General features: G+C 42.7%; 1 protein-coding gene across 1 annotated transcript in view; it reads right to left on the bottom strand.

Moving 5' to 3' along the window:
• BACE2 (beta-secretase 2) overlaps positions 1 to 21,713 on the bottom strand; it is a 50,842-nt gene extending 29,129 nt beyond the window's left edge. The window contains exon 1 of the mRNA XM_054382670.1: positions 21,402 to 21,713. Within this exon, the coding sequence (XP_054238645.1) occupies positions 21,402 to 21,713 (312 nt within the window). The remainder of the gene's footprint in view (positions 1 to 21,401) is intronic.
• Between the last annotated feature and the right edge of the window lie 4,832 nt (positions 21,714 to 26,545).

Here is a 26,545-nt window from a genome sequence, read left to right as displayed (position 1 = left end):
ACAAACCTACAACTTTAGTCAACTGCCTCACTGCATCCCAGATTTTAGATTAAGCCGAGACAATACATTAAAATTTATTTTGCAACCACACAAGCTAGACACAGACTTTTAAAATTAAAAGGCCATCTACAAGTCCACCTGGCTCCAGGAGCTGAGGCTTTAAAAGCAGATAAGAATCTCTGAGTCATGGCTTGCAATAAAATCCAAAGTTTGCTACATACTTTATTTCAATGATATCAAAAGCCTGACATTTTTTTTCAACTACCTCACAAAGTAAGAAATATTCATTTTTAACTCCTCTCTGGGATAGAAATCATGGTAAAAAATAAATAACAAAGAGCAGCTACAACGTGTGCATCTATCAAGACCAACAAAAGTTGCCTCAGAGGGGTGCTGCAGGGCTTAAATTAATTAGACTTTCTGAGGCAGCCTGTGATGCTGGAGTAATGGACACTACATCAGCTGCATAAATAAATGTAGGTGTTGCCCTAGCTTCAGTAATATGCATGACACCATATACTGAGGACGATCTGGGGAAAAAACCCAACCACAAAAAAACCCCAAACCACTAAATATGAAAGATATTTTACCCCCACACCTTAAATTCACAAATCACTGAAAAGGGCAAATTTACTACTCATATAGTACAGGGCAAATCAACATTTCCAAAAGAAAATGGGTATCTCCTACACATACACACACACAAAAAAAGCCCCAAAACCCAAGTAAAAAAAAAAAAAAAGGAACAAAGAAAAATACAAAGCTAGCTAACCATGCAAGTGCCAGCCCACTCGAGCACAGCAACATTCAGATGACAGATCACTATTGAGACTGACATTCTCTATCCACATGTTTGTGCTTAATGAGATGCAGGCAGCTGGGGCAGACACTGATTTATTGTAGTTCTCACAATAGTGCCAGTGATTAGAAGCTCATTTTGGATGGGTATAACCTACTGAGTTCTCTTTCTTTCCTGGTTAGCCTTTGGGTCTGAATTTTCTTTGGTGTCTCCACGTCTCATTAAGAATCACTTTCATGTGGTCAGCACTGGAGCCTAGCTTTAGTCTATACTGCCTGCTGCCAGTTTAATGGTGCTACTGGGGGAGCTTCAGACAAGCTCTGGTGAATCACGGGGTGGCAACCAAAGAAGCTATGGTCTAGGGCTACCCATCCTGTCCCATCTCCAGAGGTCAGCCCTGCCCTCCCCTTGAAAACTGCATACTCACTCTCCAGCCTCTGGATTTCATGACCCAGCTTACTAATGAAAACTGCAATCAATGGCACATCACCTTGATTCACTGAGCTCTGCAATGTGATAGCTGGGGAATGGTCATACCTTTCTGTGCCTTTACCTTTCTGTCACAGGCACAGATGACCCTGATGCCAAATCAGCACCAATAGCAGTGGTACCTGCCTTCTTTCAAGCCCCAGAAATGGTGAATCAGAGCTTTCCTGGGGAGGTGGAGCTGGTTCCTTGGGTTTACCATGGCCATCTCAAATGATTCATGTCCTGTCATGGAGAGTGGACTACTTAGTGATTACCCTGGTTTGTCAGAGGTTGTCAGATGAAGTCAGATTTTGCAGAAGCCAAGGCTGGAAAGACACAGCTGAAAGAAGCTATGAAGGAAAAACTGTCCAAAGACTGCTGACCGATTACGTGACCAGCATCAGAAACCACGAAAAGCTACCTTCCTTTCACTTTTGGAGGCACAGAAGGAAAGCCCTGGGTGTTCTTTTTATTGTGGCTTCCAAGTTCAATTTTAGACTTATCTAGCAGAAAGCAGACAGCAAATGCAAAAGGCTGCTTTTTCCTCTTGAAGGTCACCTTTGCCACAGCAGTGGGACATAAAATCTGCACCTAGCATCATACCTGGAGATTATTTTGCTGGATACATTTCCTATATGGAAATAGTGTTGCTGTTATTATTAATAAGCTTCATAAAGATCCCTAGCAATAGAACAAGCAAACATCCACCTCTGCCATGACAAACTTACAGAAGAAATCTGACACTCTTATCTATATGCCATTAAGTTGTGTTTATAAATAGAACCAAATCCAAACCTGTTTACTGAAAGTCACCAACATTACAAGCAGAAGCCACCTTAGGCCATGCATTTTTATTTTTTCTACTCTGAAGGGGTAGAGACACTGAATAAAACCCAGTCATAATGATTTATTTCAACTGGAAGTCAAACACATTGTCAATACTTCAAGGATCCCTCAAATTTTCCAGTGCTTGATTTAGCACTAATATCAAATAGTACTTTGATGGCATCCTGCTTCAATAATTTAACTTACTGCTATGTCTTTAGTATTTTTAAGCTTTTTATTGCTGTATGTTTTTTGTATTCTGACATCAGAACAAAAATTACCTATTGATCTGTCATTTTTTTTTTTCATTCAGCAAAGCTTCATCTGTCTGTGGTTCAGGCACCTGCCCTGTTGTAGCAAGTGGCATCAATGCAGCGTCATCAACGCTAGACACTATCTATGCCTCATTTAGCTGCCCTGTGAACAGCAATTTGCAGTTAACCCATCATGCATTCAGAATGTTACTTCCTCACCATTTTCAAGGATATGTGGTAAAATGTTGCAATCATTCCATATTTGTTAGGTACAGGTTGCTAACATCCTCTAGCAGGGACAGACATTGCCTCTGTTCTGACCTACCCCTTAGACTTAGGCTACGTTTCTATTTCCTGTCTTAGTTTGAGGTCAGGAGGTTTTGGCAACTTTCAGAAAAATATACAAAACAAGTCTCATGGGCTGTAAGTGCATAATGCATTTCTTTGAAGCATCTCTCTGCATGGTTTAGCATACACAGCATTTTCCAGGTGGAAAATAAGGCTTGCATGCAATCCTGTTGCACTGCTGCTTTTGATGTGATTCCCTGGGTAACCCACACAGAGCTAGTGATAATCTTCATCTCCACTGAAAGACTGGTCCATGGAAAAATCCACTATTTTATATTTTCATGTTAACATTTCTGGTCCTTTTAGGTTAAGCAATAAAGTTTCACCACTAGGCAGTAGAAATGAGGCTGGGAAAAAAAAAATGTATTCCACTCTTCATTCTTGCTTCAGCAAGGGGAAGCATAGGGGGGGAAAATCATTTACATAGATAGGGTCATAAATACAATAATCAATCTTATTTAGCCTTACATTTACTCCGAGGTTCAGTCAAAGTCTTAATGATAAGGCAATTGATAGCTTCCAGCACACAAACCAGCAGACCCAGAAGCTGGCTCCTTAAGAGTTCATGATGAAAACTACCAGTGTACATGACTTCTCTGGGATTTTAACTTGGCTCAAGGGTGCCCCTTTTCCCTTCTCTCCCATTCCTAACAAAGAGAATGGCTCATATGCCATTCAAAATCTTGTCCTGCTGTGCTTTCAAGTTTTCTCCCACACACGTACTTAAAATAGGGCTTATAGTCCTACTCTGCTTGATGGAGTATGCCACACAGTGAACTATCACAAAGTAAAAATGTTTTGTTTTTTTTTTCCCTTTTGTCCACATGTAAAGACTATAAATAAGAAGCATTCCATTACTGGCTCATGAGTTGTTACCACATAACATGATGTACTGGCTTAGTAGAGGTCTACCCCATTTAACAATCCCTGAACTTGTATTACAGAACAGCTTAGGTTGGAAGGGACCTTAGAGATCATCTACTCCAACCTCCTCACCATAGATGCCTCTCAGCTGCTCAAGACCTCATCCAGCTTGGCCTGGAACATCTCTTAAACTCCCTCTCTTACTTCATCCCACACATAATAAACCCTATAGGAAATGATTTACTAGATAGTGCTTCAAAACCAGTGCAAAGTGCTGCATTTCTTGTCAAGGATTTGCAACTAGAAATCATTTGGTTAACAGCTCTTCTTTTTCAGCCCGGTTAATAGATAGGAAAATTAGTTGCCAATTTAAATACTGCCTCATTTAACACAACTATTCCTAATTACATGATCAGCCCATCTGGCAAGAATTGCTTACAACCATCACTTGAAGAAGAAAACACACTAGCAACTATAGCCTGTGTTTGCCCACAGTTATTACGTGTTATCATTGGCACAGACTGTCAGCTGGGTTATTTCGGCAATTTGTTTCTACAAATTAGTAATGTTACAAATATACAGTGGCTTTTTAAGCATAGAGCACAGAGTTACTGTACACTTTTTTCTCCCCTGCATTATTCAGAATCAGCATTTGCAGCCACTTTCTAATAAACAAATTCAGAAGCCAGGGCTGTAATATAGATTTGTTCCTCTTAAGATACAGAAATAAAACCAATTTAAAGATGGGTTAGAGAATGTGTAGATGCAGAGGCCTGCAAAGTCAGACATAAACTGAAAAAGCTTCCACAACAAAATAAAAAAACATTTTTGCTTGCAGAAGAATACGTATTTTACTGAAAAGGTAAGACTGAAGTTTGGTGGTCTGTACAACAGATCAGCATGCTGCCTTGGAAGACTGGGGCAGTGACAGGACTCTTCCATTTTTCATTGTACATAAATAGCTCCTGGACTGGAGCACCCCAGTCTTCACTGCTCTGCAGCACTTCATAGAATGATTAAGCCTGAACGGACCTCTCGAGCTCAACTGGTCCAATCCCCTGCTCAAGCATGGCCACCTAGAGCCAGCTGCCCAGGACAGTGCCCAGACAGCTTTCATGCATCTCTCCAAATGCAAAGACTCCACAGCCTCCCTGCGCAACATGTGACAGTGCTCAGTCTCCCCCATAGTAAAGTTAATTTTCCCATTTTAGCAGGAATCTCCTGTATTTCAGCTGGTGCCTCTTACCTCTGGTCTTGTCACTGGGCATCACTGAAAACAGCCTGGCTCTGTCATCTTTACACATCTTTAGGTATTTATGTACATTGATGAGATCCTTCCTGAGTCTTCTTTTCCTCAGGCTGAGCAGTCTCAGCTGTCTCAGCCTTTTCTCATGTGAGGGATGTTCAAATCCCTTCAATGCCTTTATGGCCCTTCACAGGACTCTCTCCAGTATGTCCATGTCTCTCTTGTACTGCGGAGCCCAGCACTGGGCACAGCACAGCAGGTGTGGCCTCACCAGCGCTAAGCTGATGAATCCAAAGAACAACTCAACTTTTTGGTGGACAGTTGCATGGCTACTGGTGATGATGGAAAACCACCCAATCCAGAGTCAAATGACTCTCTGAAGCTTGGACAGCTCCTCTGAGGAGGAAGAGGGCAGGGCCACATGTTAAAGCTGAGTCCAGGAGGGTAAGTATTCCCTGTGATGCACTGACAGAGGTCATCACAGCAGAGAAAACAGACCTATAGGCTACTACCTCCAAAGAAAATCCTCCCATAGTCTTAAGGGTTTAACTATGCAGTCAAGAGAAGACAGGCATTGTGGAAAACAAAAATGGAACAGAGATTAATGATTTTCTAATGCTGTTTGTTCAGCAGGTGGTGCCCATGTTTCACTGCAACGTCACACTGGGGACACAGAGGAAGGTGATGGATTGTAGCATGAAAGTTTGGCCAAACCAGAAAGTCAAGTCTATCACCAAAGATAATTCCTACTTTTGCAATGGCACAGAAACTATGGTGTGTTTGTAGGTTGTGGAGTAAGCAGGAGAACAAGAGACAAATGGATGCTTGTTGGGGCAGCAGCAGATCAAGCCTACCAGAGAAGGTTTAGTGTTCACTGCCATTCCCCTTTCCACATTCCCAGCCAGTGTCAGGACTGAGACCCCATATCTATACAGCCTTTACACAAGACAAGGGATAATGACCTTAGGATGAAAGAGGGTAGGATTTAGATTACATGTAAGGAAAAAGTTTTTCACTGTGATGAAGGTGGTGAGACACTGGGAACTGGCTGTGCATGACCCCTCCCTGAAAGTGTTCAAGATCGGGCTGGATGGGGCTTTGAGCAGCCTGGTCTAGTGGAAGGTGTCCCCACATATGGCAGGGGGTTTGGAACTAGATGATCTTTATGTTCTTTTCCAACCCAACCCATTCAATGATTCCCTCTCTCCCCCAGCCAGCTAAACCGCTCAGCTCGCCCTGGAAACTCTCACACTTGCATTGGGCTCAGCAGAAGATTAAGGTCTTTTGTCCTCAATCTTTTCATGATCTTCACTGCTAGACTGGGAGGAGTAGTTTATTTCTTTTTCCCTCTGAAAAGCAATAATCTCTTTCTTTGCCAAAAGATTACAAAGTACTATCTGGATTAGCCAATCTATCCGTGCTTAAGAGCACTGTGTGCTTCTGTAGTTGAGATCTGTATTAAAAACACAAATGCTAAAATGACTGATTGCTCTGAAGTACAAACTTGCTAAACTAAATTGTGAGTTGAAATATGAGCATCTGACTCTGGGACTGATGAATAGTCATTTTGAAGAGAAATATTACAGGAAGTGCTTTATATATATTATCATTTTGACAATAAGGGAAGGCTATTATGGTTTAAAGACACACAAAAAAAAAAAAAAGAAAAAAAAGAGCAGCCAATCAATCCCAGTAACAAACCAAAATATCTATTCTTCATTTCTGTGCTATCCTCTCTGCCAATGCCTTCAGCTCCCTAAGCATTAGCATTCTTTCTGCACATGCTGTCTCATGTAGTGTCTTATTTTTCAGGCTGAAATTTATTTGCTGTGTCTAGATTTATCATACAATACATCCATCCTATTCATGCTATATGAACATGCTTTGCTGTTGAACATGAGCTATTACTTGCTTATCTTAGAGCCGTGTGAATCGTAGCAATTTTGTCTCATTGCCCTTTCAGAAAAGATTAACTTTTTCTCTTTTTTTTTCCTCCCAGACAGAAGTCCCTCTCCCGTATCACACCCTAAAGCTGACAGAAAACTAGGGTGTGTGAAGCAACCCTTCATATCAAGCAGCTACAGATGAAATCAATCCCCACTCCAGGCAGTAGATTTTAAGTAAAATCTGAACTAGTTAGAGAAAGTTCAGTAACAAAAATAATCTGGACATCTGGAAAAATCTCACCTGTAAATAGCCATTGAAAGTGTTGAGCTGGTTTGAGAAGACTAAAGAAAACTGTGATAGTCTTCTAACAGACACATGGTTGCCACAGAGACCCCCCCCCCCACCAGGAACTTCACCTTTCAGAAATAAAAGGGGTATCTTCATCAGCCTTTCCAGTGTAGCTGGCAACAAGCTAGTATCAAGTATACTGTTAGTTTTCACTAAGAACAGTAAGGCACCCAAGTGCTCACAGATTTCAGTGAGGAAAATCTATATATATTTGTATTAAATATGTTCTTGAAAGATAAATGAGTGTCTAGATAAATGGAAGAAAAAAACCCCATCCAACCAACCATAAACACTCCCTGAAATTTAGGAATGAATGCAGAAGACATCAGCTATTTGCACTAGGGTACACACAGAGGTATTGTTAAGTCTGAAAGCATGGTTCCACCTTTTAGTAGGTGTACAGGAATTAAATTAATTCATTTTCTGCTAATTACTGTACAGCACTAACAAAAAAAGGAGACTGTAAACCAAATGGCACTGCGATCAACTGTCACATCTAACTGCAAGACTCATGAAGAATCCCAGTGCCCATGCAGCCCTGGTTTAGAGACATGCTATGCCTAAGCTCTGTTGCCACATCTATGAATTACTGAGCATTTCATTCAGAGCCCACCTTTCCCTCCCTTGAGAACACAGCAGCCAAAGGGGTTTGGATACACAGCTATTAATTCAATAATTCAGTTAAAGAAACTGAAGAAATGCCTGAAGTTTGTTCCTAACACCAGTCTGACTCTTGGAGATACACTCAGGAATGCCATTACCAATTCCATAGACATTTTCTCAACCTAAACCTCTTCCTCACTGTGAAAACACCAAGCATAGCCACTTCAGAGCAGACCTGCTGGGCAGTGCTCAGCAGGATTTTGAACTCTGGAACAAGGGCAAGCAACATCAGATGGCTACTAGTCCATGGAGATATGGGCACTGCAGGAGGATGTGAAGAGAGAGACAGCTCCACAGTGAAAAGGAGGGTGGCAGAGGTGGGGAAAGGGCTGCACAATTGTATTTCACAATGCAGAAGCACAGAAACCACCAGCTACTGGAAAAGGGTTTCACTGTCCTCAGCTCCTTCAACAAGCCTCCAAGCACATGTGCTTAACCATAGCCCATCTCACTGCATTCCTGAAGAAAACCACTGACAAATTATTTCAGTTGACCTGAAGCTAAACTTTCTCTGCAAAAAAAGCCCAACAAACCAAACCCACAACCACCTCATTGAAAAACAACAAACCATCCACCTCCAGTGTCTCAGGTTAAATGTCTGCTATGTCTGTTTTATTTACCAGTACTACTTAGAGCGTGATACTTCAGGGAAAACACAGTCTTATGCCAAACAGTTTTAGAGGGGTATATTTTTATGGGGGGAAAAAAAAAAGAGAGAGAAAAGGACTCATCATGATAATACACTATCTTTAAGAATACCAGAATATTATACCCAAGGAGGTTGTTTTGCTTTGAGTTGTTTTTTCCTTGTTTCTTTAAAGGAAATTATCAGCTTATATTAATGCATTACAGTCAGCAAATTATTACAATTTGAAACTGCATACAGTTCTGAATTTCAATTTTCTGAGGCTTTGGCTCTCCAAAATTAACTTCCAATTTCTTTTGTCAGGCCACCCTTTTTGTTACCTCTATTGTTCATTAGGATCAAAGAAACTGTTGTCTGAAAAACAAACTCACTCACTCAACCCAAAAACTCTATCCAAAAAATGTTTTGAAACCAAAGCAACAATCCCCCAACTGCAGTTGCTGTAAGACTACAATAATTTTACACGTTTGGACAGAGCCAAGCTGTACTAAGTAAACTCAAGGAAGTTTGAACTGACTAATCTTTAAACCTTCCTCCTGCTGTACACGCTTCTACGCTGTGAGTCACTGCCTGTGTTTACTGTGCCATTTGGGAATAACAAAGTCACGTTGGGAACCAAGAGTCGCGTTTCAGACTTCAGCTTATGAAACCCATTTCCGATGTTCTTGGGTGTAGACTAGGAGGTATCTCTAGCATCATGAACACTGTGCATGTTTTTTTTTTTTGTAATCTCCCCGTAGTTAAAGACACCACAGTATCCCTCCCTTCAGCAGTGGGCAGAAGCCTCTCAGGAGAGATTCACAGATTGCATTGCATTGACTCTCAAAGGTCATCTTGTCCTACTGCCCTGTAGTGAGCACGGACACCTCCAACTAGATTAGGCTGCCCAGGGACACATTGAGTCTGACCTTGAATGTCTCCAGGGTTGAGGCCTCAAGTACATCCCTGAGCAACTTGTTCCAGTATTTTACCACTCTCATTGTAAAGAAATTCCTTCCTTTCATCCAATCTAAATCTACTCTGCTCCAGTTTAAAGCCATTACTCCTTATCCTATCACTACAAGCCTTTCTAAAGTCCTTCACCAGCCTTCCTGTAGGTCCTATTCAGATATGGAAATGTAGCTTTCAAGGGCTCCTTAGAGCTTTCTCTTCTCCAGGCTAAACAGCTCCAATTCTTTCAGGTGTCTCCATAGGAGAGGCACTCCCACCCTCTGATCATCTTTGTGGCCCTCACTCCTTTATTTCTATCTACATTAAAAGGTCTCCCTTGCACCAAGGATCTGAATCTCAAATTTAACTGGATTTCAAATCACACTGGAGATGTGAAACCAAGTGCCAAAACCGCTCCTGCAATATTTAAGAAGCTTTTGAAGGCAGTGATTAACTTGGAAAAAGGCTACGTTTGGGAGTCAGGTAGTAAGGAAAGGAAGTTTGCAGGACAGCAAGTGATAAAAATCAAGGTTTTGAGAAGGGCGCACACTGGATCTGTTCTCTTCCCTTTTCTCTCCCCATCAACTCACTCCCTTAATGACACAATTCTTTTCAGGATTTCCCCCCCTCCCCCCACTATCAAGATGTTTTGAAGATGAGTGTTTGCTAGCAAAGCTTTTTCAAAGGCTGGACAGCTGCTAGGAGGTGAATGCAGGACACTTAACACACCAGGTCTATGCATTCTTCCCAGAACAAGCTGCTCCCAGTAGCACTTCTGCACCCATACAGCAGGGCTGCTCTTTATAAAGTCTTTCTAGCCACACTTACTGCCTATTTTCAGGAAGGGCTTGTGTATGGCTTTTTTTAGAGCTTTTCTTCAAGAGGACACTTGAATGCTTATATGGTATTTTCCAGTTGTTCCCCTAAAACACCCAAACAAAACCCAAGTGTATAAGCATAATTTTTCTTGGACTTTCTCTATCCATATGCTGCACTGGTGAAATGACCAACCTTCCAAAAACAGGAAAGTCAATGGGCATTGATTACACAGGGAACCCTCACCTTGCTGCTTAAGTCAAGGTCATGGCTATGAAAGTAGTCCCTCCCTCCTAGACACCAGTACCAACAATCTTGCGTTCACACACTGGGATCCCTGGATTAGGCAAGACTGTTGGATATGGAGAGATAAATTAGTACACACCTTGGAAAACCAACTATGAACTCCTTGGACTTCAGGACTTCTCATATGTTGTTTAAGGTATGAGAGCTGCTACAGTATTTCATACTGCCAAACAGGGATGTTTCAGCTGGGAGAGCTGAAGAAAACCTGGTCTCTGCATTTACCCATCCGCTAACTCTTCTCCACCTGCCACAGCAGCTCCCACCTCCATTTATGCCCAGAAACAGCCATGGTCACATACTTTGGCACATCTATTGGGTTACTGCCATATGGACAGCAAAGGGACATGACCGGATCCACTGCTGCAAGCAAGGAAATCAGGAAAACTAAAGCAAGTCCAGCTATGTCAAGCACAAGGACTACAATTTAGTTATTCTGATTGTATTCCCTGCTAGAAAAGCCATGCCCCATCTCTGGGGAAAGGTGCAGGGTCAGGCAGCTGCCCGCTGCTCTGTGCCATCTTAAGTGGCCACAGGAATGTACACAGGCAGCTCCAGGTCTCAGAGCACAAACAAGGTGATGCAACACCGGTATTTTTATTTCCTTGGTAATTAATAAAGGGAATACAACAGACAGAAGGCTTTTGCTTCCCATTCCACCTGACCTATTTAGGATATTACCAAAGAGCAGAATTTGCTTGCCATCAATGGTATTTTTTGGAATTATAAAGGGGAGTTCAAAGGCACAAACAGAAAGCAGCCTTCTACTCCAAAATACCAGGAAGGGCTATTTGATCACAATAAGGAAAAAAAAAAAAAAAAGGTCAAAATAAAAAAAGCTGTTCAACAATGTCACAGTAATGCATTTGATTCATTAAAAAGAAAAAAAAATTTATATTCATATCTATTCTAACATTTTTACTTTAAAATATGGCAAGGCAATTTAAAAGGCAGATTTGATTCTTGAGTGAAATAAGACTCTTTTTTTAAAAAATTTATTTCTTCTCTTAAAAAAGCAGCAATGTTCCTCCCCTTGCTATTGGACTCATTTATTTCTCTTTCTCCTTCTCAAACATTCACACTTTCTTCTTTACCCTGGCTAATACTGTAGAGGCAGCAGCTCTGGGAAATGAACCAGCTTCGCCTGTGGCTCATACATCATTACAATTGTTAACCAAGTTCCACTATAAAAATCTTTATTACACAAGAGAACACAGAGGCATGCAGGAACACAGCTTTATTTTCAGATACCAGGTTGAGTTTGTAGGGCAGGAACTTAAAAGTCTTTTTTTTATGCTTTCAGGTCAAAGAAGTCTGCTACTACACACTGCAACAAAACACAATATAGCTTTTTACATTCTTCCACATATTAGCCTGCATGCAGGACTAAGCTACCTTCTACCTCAGCCTGGGGTTACAACTTTTGGAGTGATGACGACAGAAGCCCAGTGCTCTAACATTTTATTCACTCTGAGGAAGGCATCAAGTGTAGCCATGTTGCTGCCTACATACGAGCTGATGGTGCTCAGGCCACTGGAATTGTGGCATTTTGCCCATTATCAACAGTGAACACTGTTGTGCACTTCTGCTGTGGATGAACTTTCCAAACCTGAACAAAAATGCAGGGGTAGTATCACTAGTCACTTTCCATGAAAAGGTTAATCTGTAGACTCAGCAGAGTGCAAATTAAAGTTAACTTTAGCTGGAACATGTAACTCACTGCAGCATTCATAACTGCAGCTGCTGAGAAATTTTCTGAATTTTTTTCCTCCCCATACATTATTTATCTCAGCAGTCCAAATGCAAAAATCTGGCACTTCGGATGATGTGAAATGTTTGTGTTATTCCCTGAAGGACTTTGCATCTGTGAAGTAATGAGAAGATTATTCTGTGACAGATAAACTGAAGCACTGTGAGTACATCAGATGTCATCTTGCTACAGCACTTCTCAGACTTTTGGACACTGTAACCACCTTTGGACTCCTTCATCTTATTTGCAACCTTAGATTCACCGAGAAGAAAAATGAATTAAATAAAAAATCACTTTAGTAACAGAAATGTGCAAGTAGGATTGATGAATCATTTTTCAACACACCTCGCATTTCACTCTTACCCACAGCAGACATTTACTAGACAGCACAATGAATAAAAGCACAGGTCTTTCCATACCATGCTTAAGCAGCATGGTAGCTAATACTGCCCTGAAGACCTTCCAAATTGGCATAGCATGCTCCATCTTGAAAAGATGCCACAACTGTTAATTTCTTACGTTGCAAACCCCAACAGTCAGGGTTTCTGTACCAACAAGTATCATAACAGAATTTTGGAAGTAAAGTTTCCCATTAGGTAGAAAAAAAAAAAAAGGAGAAAAAAACCCCACCTCTCTCAATATTTTGTAAAGTCACAAATTAGAAAATAGATCTGAAGTCTGCAGTCAAAATAGACAACCTAGTGTATTATTTTCTATCCCAAAACTATTGCCAAGAGATTGCCAAAAGCAATCTTCAAAATTTACCTTTTGCTGACACAATGTATTCTTTCCTTCTCTAATATCACAATAAAATTTTCAAAGGGGGACACGCAAGACCCATACTTCAACGTGCCTTAGCAGGCAAGCCTTTTGCTTTTCTAGAAGCCCCAAATGGCTAATGTTCTCTGGCATGAAGCTTCCTATTGTAGCAAAGTAAGAAACAGAGCACAGGTAGGCATGAAAATTTTCACATCTGGGCTTGACATGAGCCCGAGCGCAAGCTGCAGCACCACAGCAGGCTATGAGGTCTTCTAAAGGACCACTCTTGCAGGCAGATCCACTAACAAGTATCAAGGGATCATCTAAGAGGTGGCTATCAAAAAGGGAAAAAGTAATTGGATCTGTTGAATGGCAGGAGACCTTTAATGCAAGGTGGCTTACACTCCCTTCCTCAAGTCAAGCGCTCACTCTCAGTTCTCGAGTTGTCCTCTGTTTTTCTTTAAAACAAAAAAAACACTGAGTAAACACAGCGTTATCAAGCAGTTTAGATCCCTGGATTCCTTTATATCTTTCAGGAGGAGAAGCTTACCATGTGCTACTGCAGTGTTAGTGCTTTTCCCCTTTTAAAATGAAACCAGACTAGCAATGACTTTGAGACCAACATTTTCCCTAAACACACACGGCCTAGCTTAATAGCAATTTTCACTAGTAAGTAGATGCAAAAAAAATAAACCAAACATAAAGCTAAATAAAATTAACTAATTTTAGTATTCACAATTTGACCAAAAAGGACAAAAACTACAAGTAATTTATTTTTCACATTTTCAAATTATTAGTAAGCACTGTGAAGGGAAATAAAGGATTAGAGAGTACAGTTACTATCTTAACAGATTCCTTTAAAAATAGACTTTTTATTATGACAGTAATTTTATTCAGTGAATTGTAATTTTCTCTCAAATAACATTCTTCCTATCTAGCTTCTTTTCCTCAAATTCCCTCTGCTATACCCCACAGGTTTCACCTGTTTGAGGAGTACTCTTTGGAAAACTAAACAAAGCTCTAGAACATCTGCCCCCTACACCTTCCCTGTAAGGCATAAAAAGATAGTGAGAGCAGGAGGAGGAGAATGGCAAAAGGAAGAACAAAGAAGAACTCTGAAGGAGGAGAGAGAAGGGGGGCCAGGGAGAAAGGTATTATTTTATCAAACATCTGCAAAAGAGGGAGCAAATGCTGACTCTGGCCCAAGGCTTTCTGGAGGCATGAGAGCTGACTTTGCTACATTACTGCTCTCGAATCAGTGCAGTCCAAAGCATGCGACAGCCATGCCTGGAGGAAGTCCTCAGAATGAGCTGGGTGCACAGACAGTGGCACGTTCAGCCGCCAAACTTTTATGCCATGGGCATTTTACCAAGCTCCTCAGCGAGGCTCTTGAGCAGCTGTGGGCTGGTGCAGTCCTTGCTGTGCAGACCACGCAGCCACTGCCTTAGCAATACCAGAACGCGAGGCTGATGCAGAGATGCTTGAGCTACCTTAGGTGCCGCCAGCAGTAATGGAACTCGCTGCGTGTTGCGGAGCCACCCAGAAAAGCACAAAGCACAGTAGGTTGTTTGTGCAGAGGTCCCTGTTGTCACAGCTAGACTGTTAGTGACCCTAGTTAGCTGGTTTCTACTAGCTTGGTTCTTTAACACCGCAATCCAGTCACACAGGTGACTACAATCTAGGCATATGAGGAGAGAGTCAGCTAACTTGTGATTTTAAAACTAAGGGAACTCATGTGCAAAAAATCATGAATAAAATCTATTTTAGTTCTGGGCTATTTCAAATGCTTTGAAGGACACTGAACTGATAAAAATTCAAGTATAAAACTCCTGATTTTAACAGCACTCTGGTATCTGTAAAACACATGCTGCATTTGTTTCACAAGCTCAGATCCATGCAGCAAAACCAGGGTGAAAAGCAGCAAGATAATATGACGGCTGCATCAATGGCAGGAAAAAAAAAAAAAACTTCCTTTTTCTGGGGCAGCTGAGTGCTGCCTCCTTTACTTTGAAGATCTGATCTCAAGTCCTAATCTGGTCAGAAACAGGAATAACGAGTTCCTTCACTTATTTACACAAATTATTATTAACTCTGTATTTTACAGCCAGTAAGAAAAGAGAGAGATGCATGTCTGATTCATACTGGAGATGCACATGTGGCAAGGGTATAAGCATATGCATATGGGTACCATGGAGCTCCATGGAGAAAGACCTTGGAGTCCTAGTGGACAGCAAGTTCTCCATGAGCAGCAATATGCCCTTGTGGCCAAGAGGGCCAATGGTATCCTGGCATGCAACAAAAAAAGTGTGTCCAGCAGGTCTAGGGAAGTTATTCTCCCCCTCTACTCTGCCCTGGTGAGACCACACCTGGAGTACTGTGTCCAGTTTTGGGCTCCCCAATTCAAGAAAGAGACAGGGATCTGCTAGAGAGAGTCACAAGGATGATGAGGGGGCTTCAGTATCTCCCCTATGAAGAGAGACTGAGAGACCTGGGGCTGTTCAGTCTTGAGAAGACTCAGAGGGCATCTGATCAATGTCTATAAATATCTGACGGGTGGGTGTCAAGTGGATGGGACCAATCTCTTTTTGGTGATGCACAGTAATGAGACCAGGAACAATGGATGAAAATTTGAACACAGAAAGTTTCACCTTAACATGAGGAGAAACTTCACAGAGATGGTGACAAAGCACTAGAACAGGCTGCCCAGGGGGGTTCTGGAGTCTCCTTCTCTGGAGGCTTTCAAAACCTGCCTGGATGCATTCCTGTATGGACTAACCTAGGTGATCCTGCCGTTGGCAGGGGGCTTGGACTCAATGATCTCTTGAGGTCCCTTCCTAACATTCTGTGATTTGGTACGCCATTGTATCAACTTCCTTTGTCAAATGTAGCTATATTTGACAATGATCAGATAACATTTCAGGTCAGACTCACTTCACCTACAGTAAGTGAGAAATTTTCAAAGATGATAAGATGTGGAAGCAATGCAATAGCTAACATGTCCTTGTAGAATCAAAGTTGTAAGTGCCCTTCACAAAAATAAAGACCCTTGCAGGGTATAGGAGTTTTTAAATCTGTCTTACCAGACACTACACCTAGAGTTTCACATCCTTCTGGTCAGAGGAAGGGGATAAAAGTTAAAAACCAAAACAAAACCAAAAAACACCCAACAACAAAAAAGCCACACACAAAAAACCCCCAAAAACGAAACAAAAAGAATCCCAAACACAAAACCAACCAACCAACAAAAAAACCCCAAACAACAAAACAAACAAACAAAAAAAAAACCTGACAACAAAACCCCCCAGAAGATTCCTTAGTAATCTCAAACATCCAAACATATGGGAATTCCACATGGGTTTTCTTCTGCCCACTAGTTTGTTTTCATCTCTTCTCCAAATCCCAACTCATTTATTCCTTAATAATAGGTAAAATAGCTATTAGCTCACCCTCTATTTTTGTCTTTCGAAATTCAACTGATGCTTTTGCCTCGATAGGGAATGAAATGCATGGAGCACACAAAAAAAGTGTGAACCCAACACCTGCCACAACCACCACCATTGTCCCTCGCAAATCTTCTTTCCCAACCTCTCATGATCTGACTGCACAATTGCTATGGTTGACAACCCTGGGTAACAAAGCTTCCACCATTTCTCTGATGGAGGAAAAGCACCTCTAAAGGAGCAGTTAGTGGGGTTCTAATTCAACTGACCCTGGGAGAAAAGCAGCTCCTGCAGAACAGCCACAATGAAATCTCTTCCATTCAGAGTCACTCTGGGAAGAGGCACTGCAGGGCATTGCATCTCACAAACAGATTATGGCAAAGCCTTCCTACAAACACTAATTATGCTATACTCAGGGCAAATTCATTGCAATGTTTTGGGTTATTTTTACAGTACAGGCTCCACCACCTCCTTTTGTGAAGGCTGATTTTGTATGGAAGAAGGTGCCAGAATGCTAATTTGTAAAGGCAGGGACTGTTCTGCCAATCCAAACCTGTTAGTTTGCTTTGTCTTTAGTCAAAAATACATTACAGCCCACTGCACCACAGTCACCACTGTATTAACCCCATCTTAGGGCCTTCGGATCCTTGTCTTTTTAATTTTGCAGGCACACGACAACGAAAATCTGCTCAATTTATCATTTAACAACAGGAATATTTTGCATCATGTTTCCAAAACTTCTTGTGTCTAGAATAACAGCATTAAGAAAGCAGAGCTTCACTTCTTATGGAAGAGCACAGCTTCAAAAATCAAGCCCTTATCACCCAATATAGCAAGACTAGTGAAGCAATGAAATTACAAAATCCTTCCTCTTTATTCCTTCAACACTCAGGAAGTAAGAGCTATGTACAATTAAGGAAGAATGGCTGTACGTTCAGAATTTAATGTGTGCATTCATCACCTTCAAAATACCAAGCTATAAATTTTAAGAGTCCATGACACATTTGAGGTGTTTAATATATGTGCTTCTTTATCATTTTTATTCTTTAATAGCTGGAATAAATTGAGGGAAATAAAACCTCCCACCAGTTGCATGGAAACTGGAATTCGTGTTTTGCAGTGAAGGCCATTAGACCCAACATTCGTGTTGGCCTTAAAACTTCAGAGCAAGTTTACAGGACAGGTTTTTGCTCACACCCTAGGAAAAACAATAAACAAAATCTCTTCATCATAGAAAGAAAAATTGATACTGAAATTAAAAAAAAAAAAAGGAGCTGTGGCATTCAGAACACAAGTCAGAGACCACAGCTATGTGACTCAGGTCTCAGGAGTAACATTTACATGGTCTCAATGAAAACAATTCAGAAAGAGAGTAGGACCAGCAGGACTGCCACTACTTCATACAATGAAGACTTGCACAAAAGGCAAGATGAGGCAACAGCACTTTCTTTGCAAACATTCAGTGCAGTCCACATGGATTTCAAGAAAGCTGTGAAGAACATGTGGTGCCTTAAGAATTCTAGTGGTCAACAGGTCCTCGGAGGAACAAAAATAAGAAGAGAACTGCAGTGAAGATAGCGAAAAACCCTAAATGATCTTTGATTTAACACCTCACAGTACTTATAATCTCAGGGCAGGCAAAATAATAAAAGATAGAGAAAAGGAATTCCATCAGATTATATAAGGAAACAAAATGTAAGAACAGAACACACAATTCATATTGGGCTCTTGCCACCTCTTATTTAAATCTGCAATTGAAAGAAGTGCACCTATACAGACAGGTGTAAACCACAATCTGTTACAAGTAGGACACATAATACATCCATGAAATAAGAGACAAATATATCAGACTCTTCAATACAATAGACTTTCTTTTCCACCTTTCACCTAATTCTTAAGTAGATGTGCATGTGAATGAGTGAGAATTAATGGCAGTAATGACAGTTGACACCAAGCTGGTAGCTAGCCTGGAGATCTGGTACTATTAGGAAGGATAGTGTATCATAAAACTAGAAATGATCAGAAGCACTTCCACTGCAAAGCCTTTGCAAAACTGGATTGACTGCACTTAAGTTTTCTCTCTTGAAAATAAATTTGACTTCACACAGCTGCTCTATTTTTATATCGTCAGAACAAGTATTTCAGAACTGCCATTGTGAAACTCAGTTCTGTACTGTGTTTATCTGCTATATGACAAATCAGAATTGGAACGAAAGCCAAACAGCGTGCCTTAAATGACCTTAAAGACAAAATTCTTTCATAGTAGCTTCCTTCCAAGAACAGAAATGTAAAAAGGAAAATTTCTAAAAATGCAACTGAGCAGTACAGCAAGCGCAGGAGTCCTGGAATCTCTCACAAATGCTCATTCCCCATACTTGGCACAGTAGCTTTCAAAACTTAAAGCACACACTTTGAAAGTTACCAGCCATCAACACTATCGTAAATGAGACATTAAGTCTTGTGCATCTTTTCACAACCTGCTGTTTGGTCTTGATCCATTACAGAGAGGGGATGGGTAAATGCAAATAAGGCAGTAATGGACCAAGACCAAGTAGCAGGTTGTGAAAATGGTTGGACTTGATCTTAGAGGTCTTTTCCAACCAAAGCAACTCTGAGTCTATGATTCTGCAACGCCGTCTGGAGCAGCAGCTCTGCCATCCACCTTTCTGTTCAGACAGTGTAGAAGCAAAGCTGTTCCTCTTCAATGCACTTCTTTGTTGCCAGTATCCTTCTTCCTCCTTGGCAAAACACCAGGGCAGCATTACCCCCTCCACAGGCTTGGCAGTCTTGGGAGGGGCCTTGGCAAGGAAAGGAGTTAGTTTGGGGGAAGGTCCCATGCCAGAGGGGAGCAGGAGCAAAGGAAAATGTCCAAGCATCACTTCACAGGGCAACTTCTAACATGAGGCAAAGTCAGGTTGGGAGGAGCATTTAAACTAGCAAGAGAGGTATCTCCTTTTTCTACCTAATCATGACCTGCTCTGACTCCTGTGACTGCTTGCCCAAGGAGTTTAACATGATCCCAGCACTTGGTAGTATCAAGACACTTGCTTTTAGTAGAAGGATTCAAGTAGCCTGCAGTGACCACCAAGCTTTATATTCTTCATTGCAAAGCATTAAAGCAACAAGAACATTTATGATCTTTAAGTCTTCCAGCTTCAAGCAGAGAAGGAGATAACAAATTCGTCTCCATCAAAAGGAGAGAATAAATTTTAACTGTGCTCTACTGAGTCACTATACACCAAGATCTGATTTTGGAAACAGAAGCACGTTTATAACCTTGCTTACAACCTCAGTGGGCCTACTCGTGAATAAAACTTCACACGTGCTAAACACCAGTGGTTGTCTTTTAAATAATTAACTTTGCAAGAACTTGCTCAAAAAAGCTTTGCAAACAGACTCAAGGGTGGTTTTATTGTCTTCAGATGGACCCCCCCCCCCCCCAAAAAAAAAAAACAAACCATCACTGAGGCAAGTTTATCTCAAATCTTACATCACATGTAATACAAATAATACTAGCTGTTAAGTGTAAGTGAAGCTGATGGCAGCCCACTTCTTCCTCTTAGACCTCTAGTCACGTTATAAAAAGACTGTAATATCTTTTTCCTTCTCCATTCCTTCTAATTTCAGAACCTCTCTAGACATGTAAAGACATTATATGCCTGATAGTCACGTTTTCTACCTAAAATAATTTCTTGCATAATACGAATTGGATTATTAAACCAATCAAATCTGGCATCTTGATTCTGGGAGAAACCAAGATTGAACATTCCCTGTAGCAATGAAGTGCACACAATGCCACACTAATAAAACTAGTCAAATAAGCAGCACACAACATAGAGGAAAAAACTATTTCATGGCCTCTGTGGCTATCAAGCCACACCTCGATACATCAAACCTAGTTATCTTTTCCATTTTTTCCTAAACATCTATTGATCATAAAACAACACCACCCTTTCTCAACACATGTATTGATCCCAGTGTCAAACATTTCAGTTAGAACGATGATGTGGCCAAGCCTCTTGCACACAAGGAGTTAAAAAAAAAAGCGCACAGAAACCGAAAAATGTCACAATGGCTGAGTGCTCCCTGTTGGCTAGGCATCTTGGCATTCAGTGGCTTTTGCTGCATAAAGAAGCTAAAGCAGGAGAATAAAGGGGTTTTTTTTGTGTGTGTGTGTGTGTGTTTGTACGCTGAGAATGCAAGGACCTAAACTCCCCAAGCGAACACAAAGTTTTGAGAGAAAGCTCCGAGGGCTTTCAGGAAATTAATCCCCACTCAGCTGACTAGTCATCCCCACCACCAGCCCAGCACTGCTCCTCCAGGGATCTCATGACACAGATGAAAGAGCAACTACGTTGAAAAAAACAAACAAACAAAAAAAACCCCCCAAACTTCAGCCATGCTGGTGAAGGCAGATGGGGGAAATTAAAGGAAACATGGTCTATTTGAAAACAATATCCCCCCCACACACGTTCTTCGCGTTATTAATGAGTAACACACGAATTCCCGACAGAAGGGGCTAGTTTTCCCTAGCCATTGCTTAGTTTAGCAGGAAGACTTCGAGTGATTCTCCCGGAGGCACCCAGAAGGCTCTGTCAAAGCACCCAATCGCAACGCGAAGCCTCTTAAAAAACAGAATACCAAAAGAACCCTCGTCGTCTAAAACACAGACATTTCGACTAACAGAACAACTCGCTTCGAATCTAAACGCCATGAGACAGCTTGACAACAGGGACCAGCTCCGCACGTTTCACAGGCAGCCTCCGGCCGGCAGCCACTGCCCATCGCTGCTCCCCGCACGGCTCCGCCACCTCCCACGCGGCCCTGGGAGGGCGGACGGGGACGCGCCTCAAGCCCGGCCCGGCCCGCAGAAACTCGCTGCTCCCCCGCGCCAGGCACCGGCACCATCTTTCGGGGTGAGGGGGGCTGGGAAGGCGCAAGCACTGAGCACCGGGAGAAAGTTGTGTTTAGGCTGGGGGAGGGTAGCAGACTCCTATTCACCAAGGAAAAGTTTGCCCTCCCCCTCCAAGCCCGCAGCCCCCTGTCCGCTCCTACCGCTTGCGGCGGGGTCCCGATCAGCATCTCCAGGTAGTAGCCACGGCCGGAGTCTCCCTGCAGATTCTCCACCATGGCTAAAAAGTTGAGGGTGCCTCCGGGATCCGAGGCCAAGGCCAAGCCGTCCGCGCCACCGAGGGGATCCTGCTGTCGGCTGTCGCTCGCCGGCCGCAACACCACCGGGGCAGGCGGCGACCCGCTGGGGGCGGCCGGGTGCGACACACGGAGCGGCAGAAAGAAGAAAGCCCGGCAGAAGCCAGCACTGCCGGCCAGGAGAAGTAGGAGGCCGGGAGCCGCCAGCGGCGTCCCCATCCCAGCAGCAGCACAGGGGCCGGGGGAAGCTTCCCAACTGCAGTGGCTCCGGCCGGAGGCAGCGGCCGCCTAGCTGCCAGACTGGAGCAACCGAGAGGGGAGGAGGAGGAGGAGGAGGAAGAAGGGAGCGGCTTCCCCACGCCCTAGCTTCATCTCCCCCTCCCCCGAACTGAGCTCCTCCTCGCGTTTCTGCCGTACGGCCCCCGAGCAGCCGGAGCGGCTCTGGCTGCCCAAGCACCATGCGGAAAAGTTGCTCCAGCCCGACAACCGCCGAAGAAACTTCCCGACCCGGCCCGGCCCGGCCCGTAGCTGCCGCTAACGAAGCCTGACGGCACGGTGGAGAGAAAAGTTTTCGAAATCCTTAAAGGGCGAGCAAGCGGGGATCTGCGGTTGGGGTTCCGGTTTCCTTCTGGGGTTTGTCGCGCTCGACCCTTACCCAGCTCCTCGGGCGGCCGGCCGCCCGCCTCAAAACGCCACGGAGTCTGTGGCCGGGCGGGACGTGGATGAAGATGCGGAGGTGGGAGTGCGGAGCCTCACGGGTGTCCGTGGCAGCGTGTGTTTGTGGCGCAGGTGAGAGCAGATGCGTTTCACAGCGGCGGCATCTGCTGTGAGGAACGGGCGTGTGTGTGTAAATTCATCTGCCGTGCTAATAAGAGCGAGGCATGAAAGACAGCTACTCATGAGAAAGCCTGTGAGGCTTTAAATGTCTTCATCACGCACGGAATTAGTAACAGCAGCCAAGTGTGGCCTGTTGGAAGATGGGACCACTTAAGACAGAATTAGTTTCCACATCTCTGGAGTAATGACAGTGCTAGATAGATCATTGGATGGAGCAGATAGTAAAAAATAACCCTGGGCAAGTCTAACCAGAGTTATTTCTGTATTTGTTTCTGACCCTTCTTCCCCTCCCTTTACCCCCGTCCTCTGTAGTTGATAATGCTGAAAAACATCCAGCGTAAGTCATGCATACTCTCGGAATCCACTGAGCAAATTTGTTGTCCCAGGCAGCCACCTGGTCTGTCCTTGTGTGTAAATCTACTCCAGGCTGTGTGGGCTGTGATCCCTCCTCTGCCACAGTAAACACCAAGGCCTCCCTTCCTTTCTTGATAGAGACCGGCAAGATTTCCAAGTGGTTCACAGATACTAAATGAAGCTTCACCAGTAGTGCTCATCCCCAGAACGGCTGAGCAAACTATTTGCTGGAAGGGTACTCAGGTGAGGCTGTTATTTGTAGCTATTGCCTGAGTTGTTTGCAGAGGATAAGCATTAAAAAGAAAAACGGAGCCCACCTGCCCTTGTTGAAAGAAAAACGTGGTTTCACTTTTTTTTTTTCCTTTTACTGATGATTTTAGTATTCTGATGCTCTGCACTTAAAATCTGGAGGCTTTGCTTCCACTTTGTAGCTCCTCCTTAGATCAGTGCTCCTGGTGTACTTGGGTGCCTTCCCCTGCACCCCCAGCAGGAGGAGGATGCAGTCCTTGTCTCTGCAGAGCCCTCCGCAGGAGGAAGAAAGCGCTTTAGTGGTCTGAACCTCACTGCCCCAGCTGGGAGCGTGGGAATCTTGCAAGGGGTTTGGTCTAGCTGGAGACTTGGGTAGAGAGCATAGATGAGGCTTGTGCTTGTTTTACTTGTGGCAAACTGCACCTCTTAGTAAAAGCTGAAATTGTGCAAACTTCTGCTGCAGGAAGCTTTTTATTTGCCTGACAAGTAGGAATGTGAAATATTGCAGTCCTGGTATGTCTACTCTCACCTGTTCTAGACAGAGCTGGAAAATGCTGCTGTAGGCTGAAGGCAGCTGAACACCTGAGGGAGTGGTAGTGTGGCTCACACAAAGAGGTTATCTCCAGGGTGCTACAGTAATGGCTTTTTCTAATGTAGCTGGGATAGTGACAGGTTATACTCTAAGGCCTGTCTACCCAGAGCTGAAGGGGAATTAAAATGCTTTGTACTCTTCATGGGTGAGCTGAAAACTGGAAAAATGCCCTTGCCCCTTTGAAAAAGGAAATGTGAAAAGTAATCAGGAGTATAATTGAACACCCCCTCAGAGTGGTAGGGATGTATTTATAACAGTCAGCAGCTCTATACATTTTAATTCTTTTACAGTACAGTAAGTCTTCCCTCATGCTACTGTTGCTAAGATACATTACCATACTTCTGAGTAAAGCAATCCCAGTCAAAAGAAGTGTGTAGTATCAAAGTATAGAAGGTACAGCACAGCCTTCAAGTGTTCAAGAGAAAACTTGTCTCTTTTCATAATATTTGTTGAAAGTTCTTGTGCTGTTTTCCACACTAGATAAATCTTGCAGTGAATGCATATCAGACAGCTGCTGCATATGAAATGGTGTATGCATAACCTTTCTGTTCTCCCATTGCATCATCACAGCGGGGCTTGTGTTTGTACAGTGTTGTGAGATTTCTGCCTTGCCTTGTCTGCTCCTCTTTTTACCTAAGTATTTGATAAGGCTTTGACTGTGCCATGTGCAGGTGAGTAGTCCCAGAGCATTTATGAACAATGGCAGGAATGGGCCTTAAAAGAACAGTGTAAACAACTGCTTTTGAAAGAAGACATTATAAATTCCTCCCAAAGAGCTGAATATAACTATATCCAAAACATAATTTGGAGGGGAAGTCATCTGCATGCAGTGAATGCCACTACACTTAATATGCACATTTATTTCTTTGTGTATCACATACAGAAAATAAATGGGATACTAGAAATGGGCACATTAAAGTTCGGTACTCCTTGTTTTCTAGAATAATTGGAGAATCTTAGTTTCAGGTTTTTTGTTATTCAAAATTCATGTTCGGTAAGTAAATAATGAAAAAAATCCTTAAATATCAGCCCCTGTCTTTTTATAAAAATAAGTCTTTTTAAAAAGTTGTTTGTCCATTTATGAATTTGCAGGTATATCTTGCCTTTGATCCAGTTCTGCATTAATGTAATTTGGTGTTATTGTTGTGCTTCCAACTTGACAGTGGATTACCATATGTCTCTGTAACATAAACTTCCAGTATTTACAGAATACAACATATCATAACAATGCAACTGCTCCATGTTATGGTCAAAGGATATTAACTAAGTCAGAAGGACTGTTGCTATATGGAGATGTTAAATCAGGACATTGAAAAAACAAGCAGAAGTTGAGAAGGCGGCTGAAGATGCAGAGGAAGTGCTGAAGCTGATTCGAGCAGAGGAACTCTCCATGGCTAAAACAAGATCTCTACTTCCAAAAGAGGAAGCTGGCATGGGACTGCTCAGGCTGAAGCAATTCTCTGCTATGCATCTGAAGAAGTCTGTCTGACCTGTGCTATTGTTAAGCAATGATAACGGCAGATGGGCACACAATGAAGACTTCTGTTCCAAAGTCTGCTTTCTGTGTTCCTACTATTAGCATAATCAATACTTCGGTTTTAAGAGTGATTGTTCTTTACCGCTAATTGCACACTAATGCTGAAAGAAACCCAGCTGGACCTGCAGTGTGCAAGTGGTTCATTTGCTGAATGCTATAGTCTTGGGAGAAGGGAGACTTTGTTCCTCCTGGATCTGACTCTGAAATGGGCTTCTCTATCCATGATTATCTTGCAATCAGCTTTTTCATGTTTTGGGCCTAATCCAGTGAAGTGTTGCTGCTGAGTGACAGTTAAGTGGCAGAAGAGGCCACAAGACTTGATTGTCTCATATCTGCCAGGACAGTACGTCTTCAAAGGCAACAAACAAACTGCCTTGTGGGCTGAGAAATGCCACCCAGGATAATATTCCAGTGGTACTGCTAGGATTCTATTAATATCTCCTATGTCAGCATGAGGGCATGGACAGTTCTGAGGCTTAAGGACGGAATGTATTATATACACTGCGTATAGAACTCATCCAAAATGAATCTTGTGGCTGGACATTATAGGTGCAAATGTTTAATGCCCTTCATCTCTTTACTGTGGGTAGAGTATTTGTGGGTTGGGGTGTGGTCTTTTGATCACTGTCTGTGCAATTGTTTTTTGAATGATCTTTTTGCCTACAATTGAACATGTAAGGTGTCGAAGATCCAGCTGTCTTCTACTGAAGTTCCAGTCAAGAACAAGCAAAATATCATCTTTAGTTGCTGCTGAAGGCATGGAATCACTGGTGGGTACTGGCTGAGCTGATATGAAAGGTCATCCCAAGACTTTGTTTTGTAGTAGAGGCTGTTACCCACTTGGGTGATGAGGTCCCTATTTTACATCTCCTTCCCTGGAGCAAGGTTCTCCACTCCATGTGAGCTTGTCTCAATTTGGAAGATGAAGCTCTTTCTCCTAAAGAAGTTTCCATGCCTCAAAATGTTTTCTTTCTCCCTTGGGTCTTCAGGAGGACATACATAATGTCTTCTCCTCTGTCCCACTCCGTCCTTTTTCTCTAACAAAGTGATGTGTCACCATTCGAAGGAAAGAGATGCAAAACCCATCTTGTTTTCTGCTTGTCCCAGTGCTAGAGCAGAGGTGGCTATGTGGAAGCCACTATCCTTCCTTTGTGGAAAGGAGTAGAAGCAAATGAAAGAGAAGCAAAACAGTCACAGGTCTAAATAACTCAAAGTAAAGCTTGCTCAGGCTCAAAAGACAGCACAGAGGAGAGGTCAAGATTAGGATCATGGACATCCTGATGCTACAGTTCTGTCAATATGTTTGTGTTGTGTTAGTTTTGACTGGTTTTTTATCACTTCTATTGAATCTTGCAAAGATATAGCTCATTGATATGTGGGAGAGTGGTTGGTTGAGGTTCTGCCCCACATCTGAGGCAGCCTGCAGAATTCTTGATGAATACATTGACCACTCAAGTGTTATTTCTCCTCAGCAAGCTCTGC

This window comes from Indicator indicator, chromosome 1 (assembly GCF_027791375.1).
Source record: "Indicator indicator isolate 239-I01 chromosome 1, UM_Iind_1.1, whole genome shotgun sequence".
Classification (NCBI taxonomy): Eukaryota; Metazoa; Chordata; class Aves; order Piciformes; family Indicatoridae; genus Indicator; species Indicator indicator.
The sequence above is the reverse complement of the archived record's forward strand: the minus strand, read 5'-3'. Positions and strand labels throughout refer to the sequence as shown.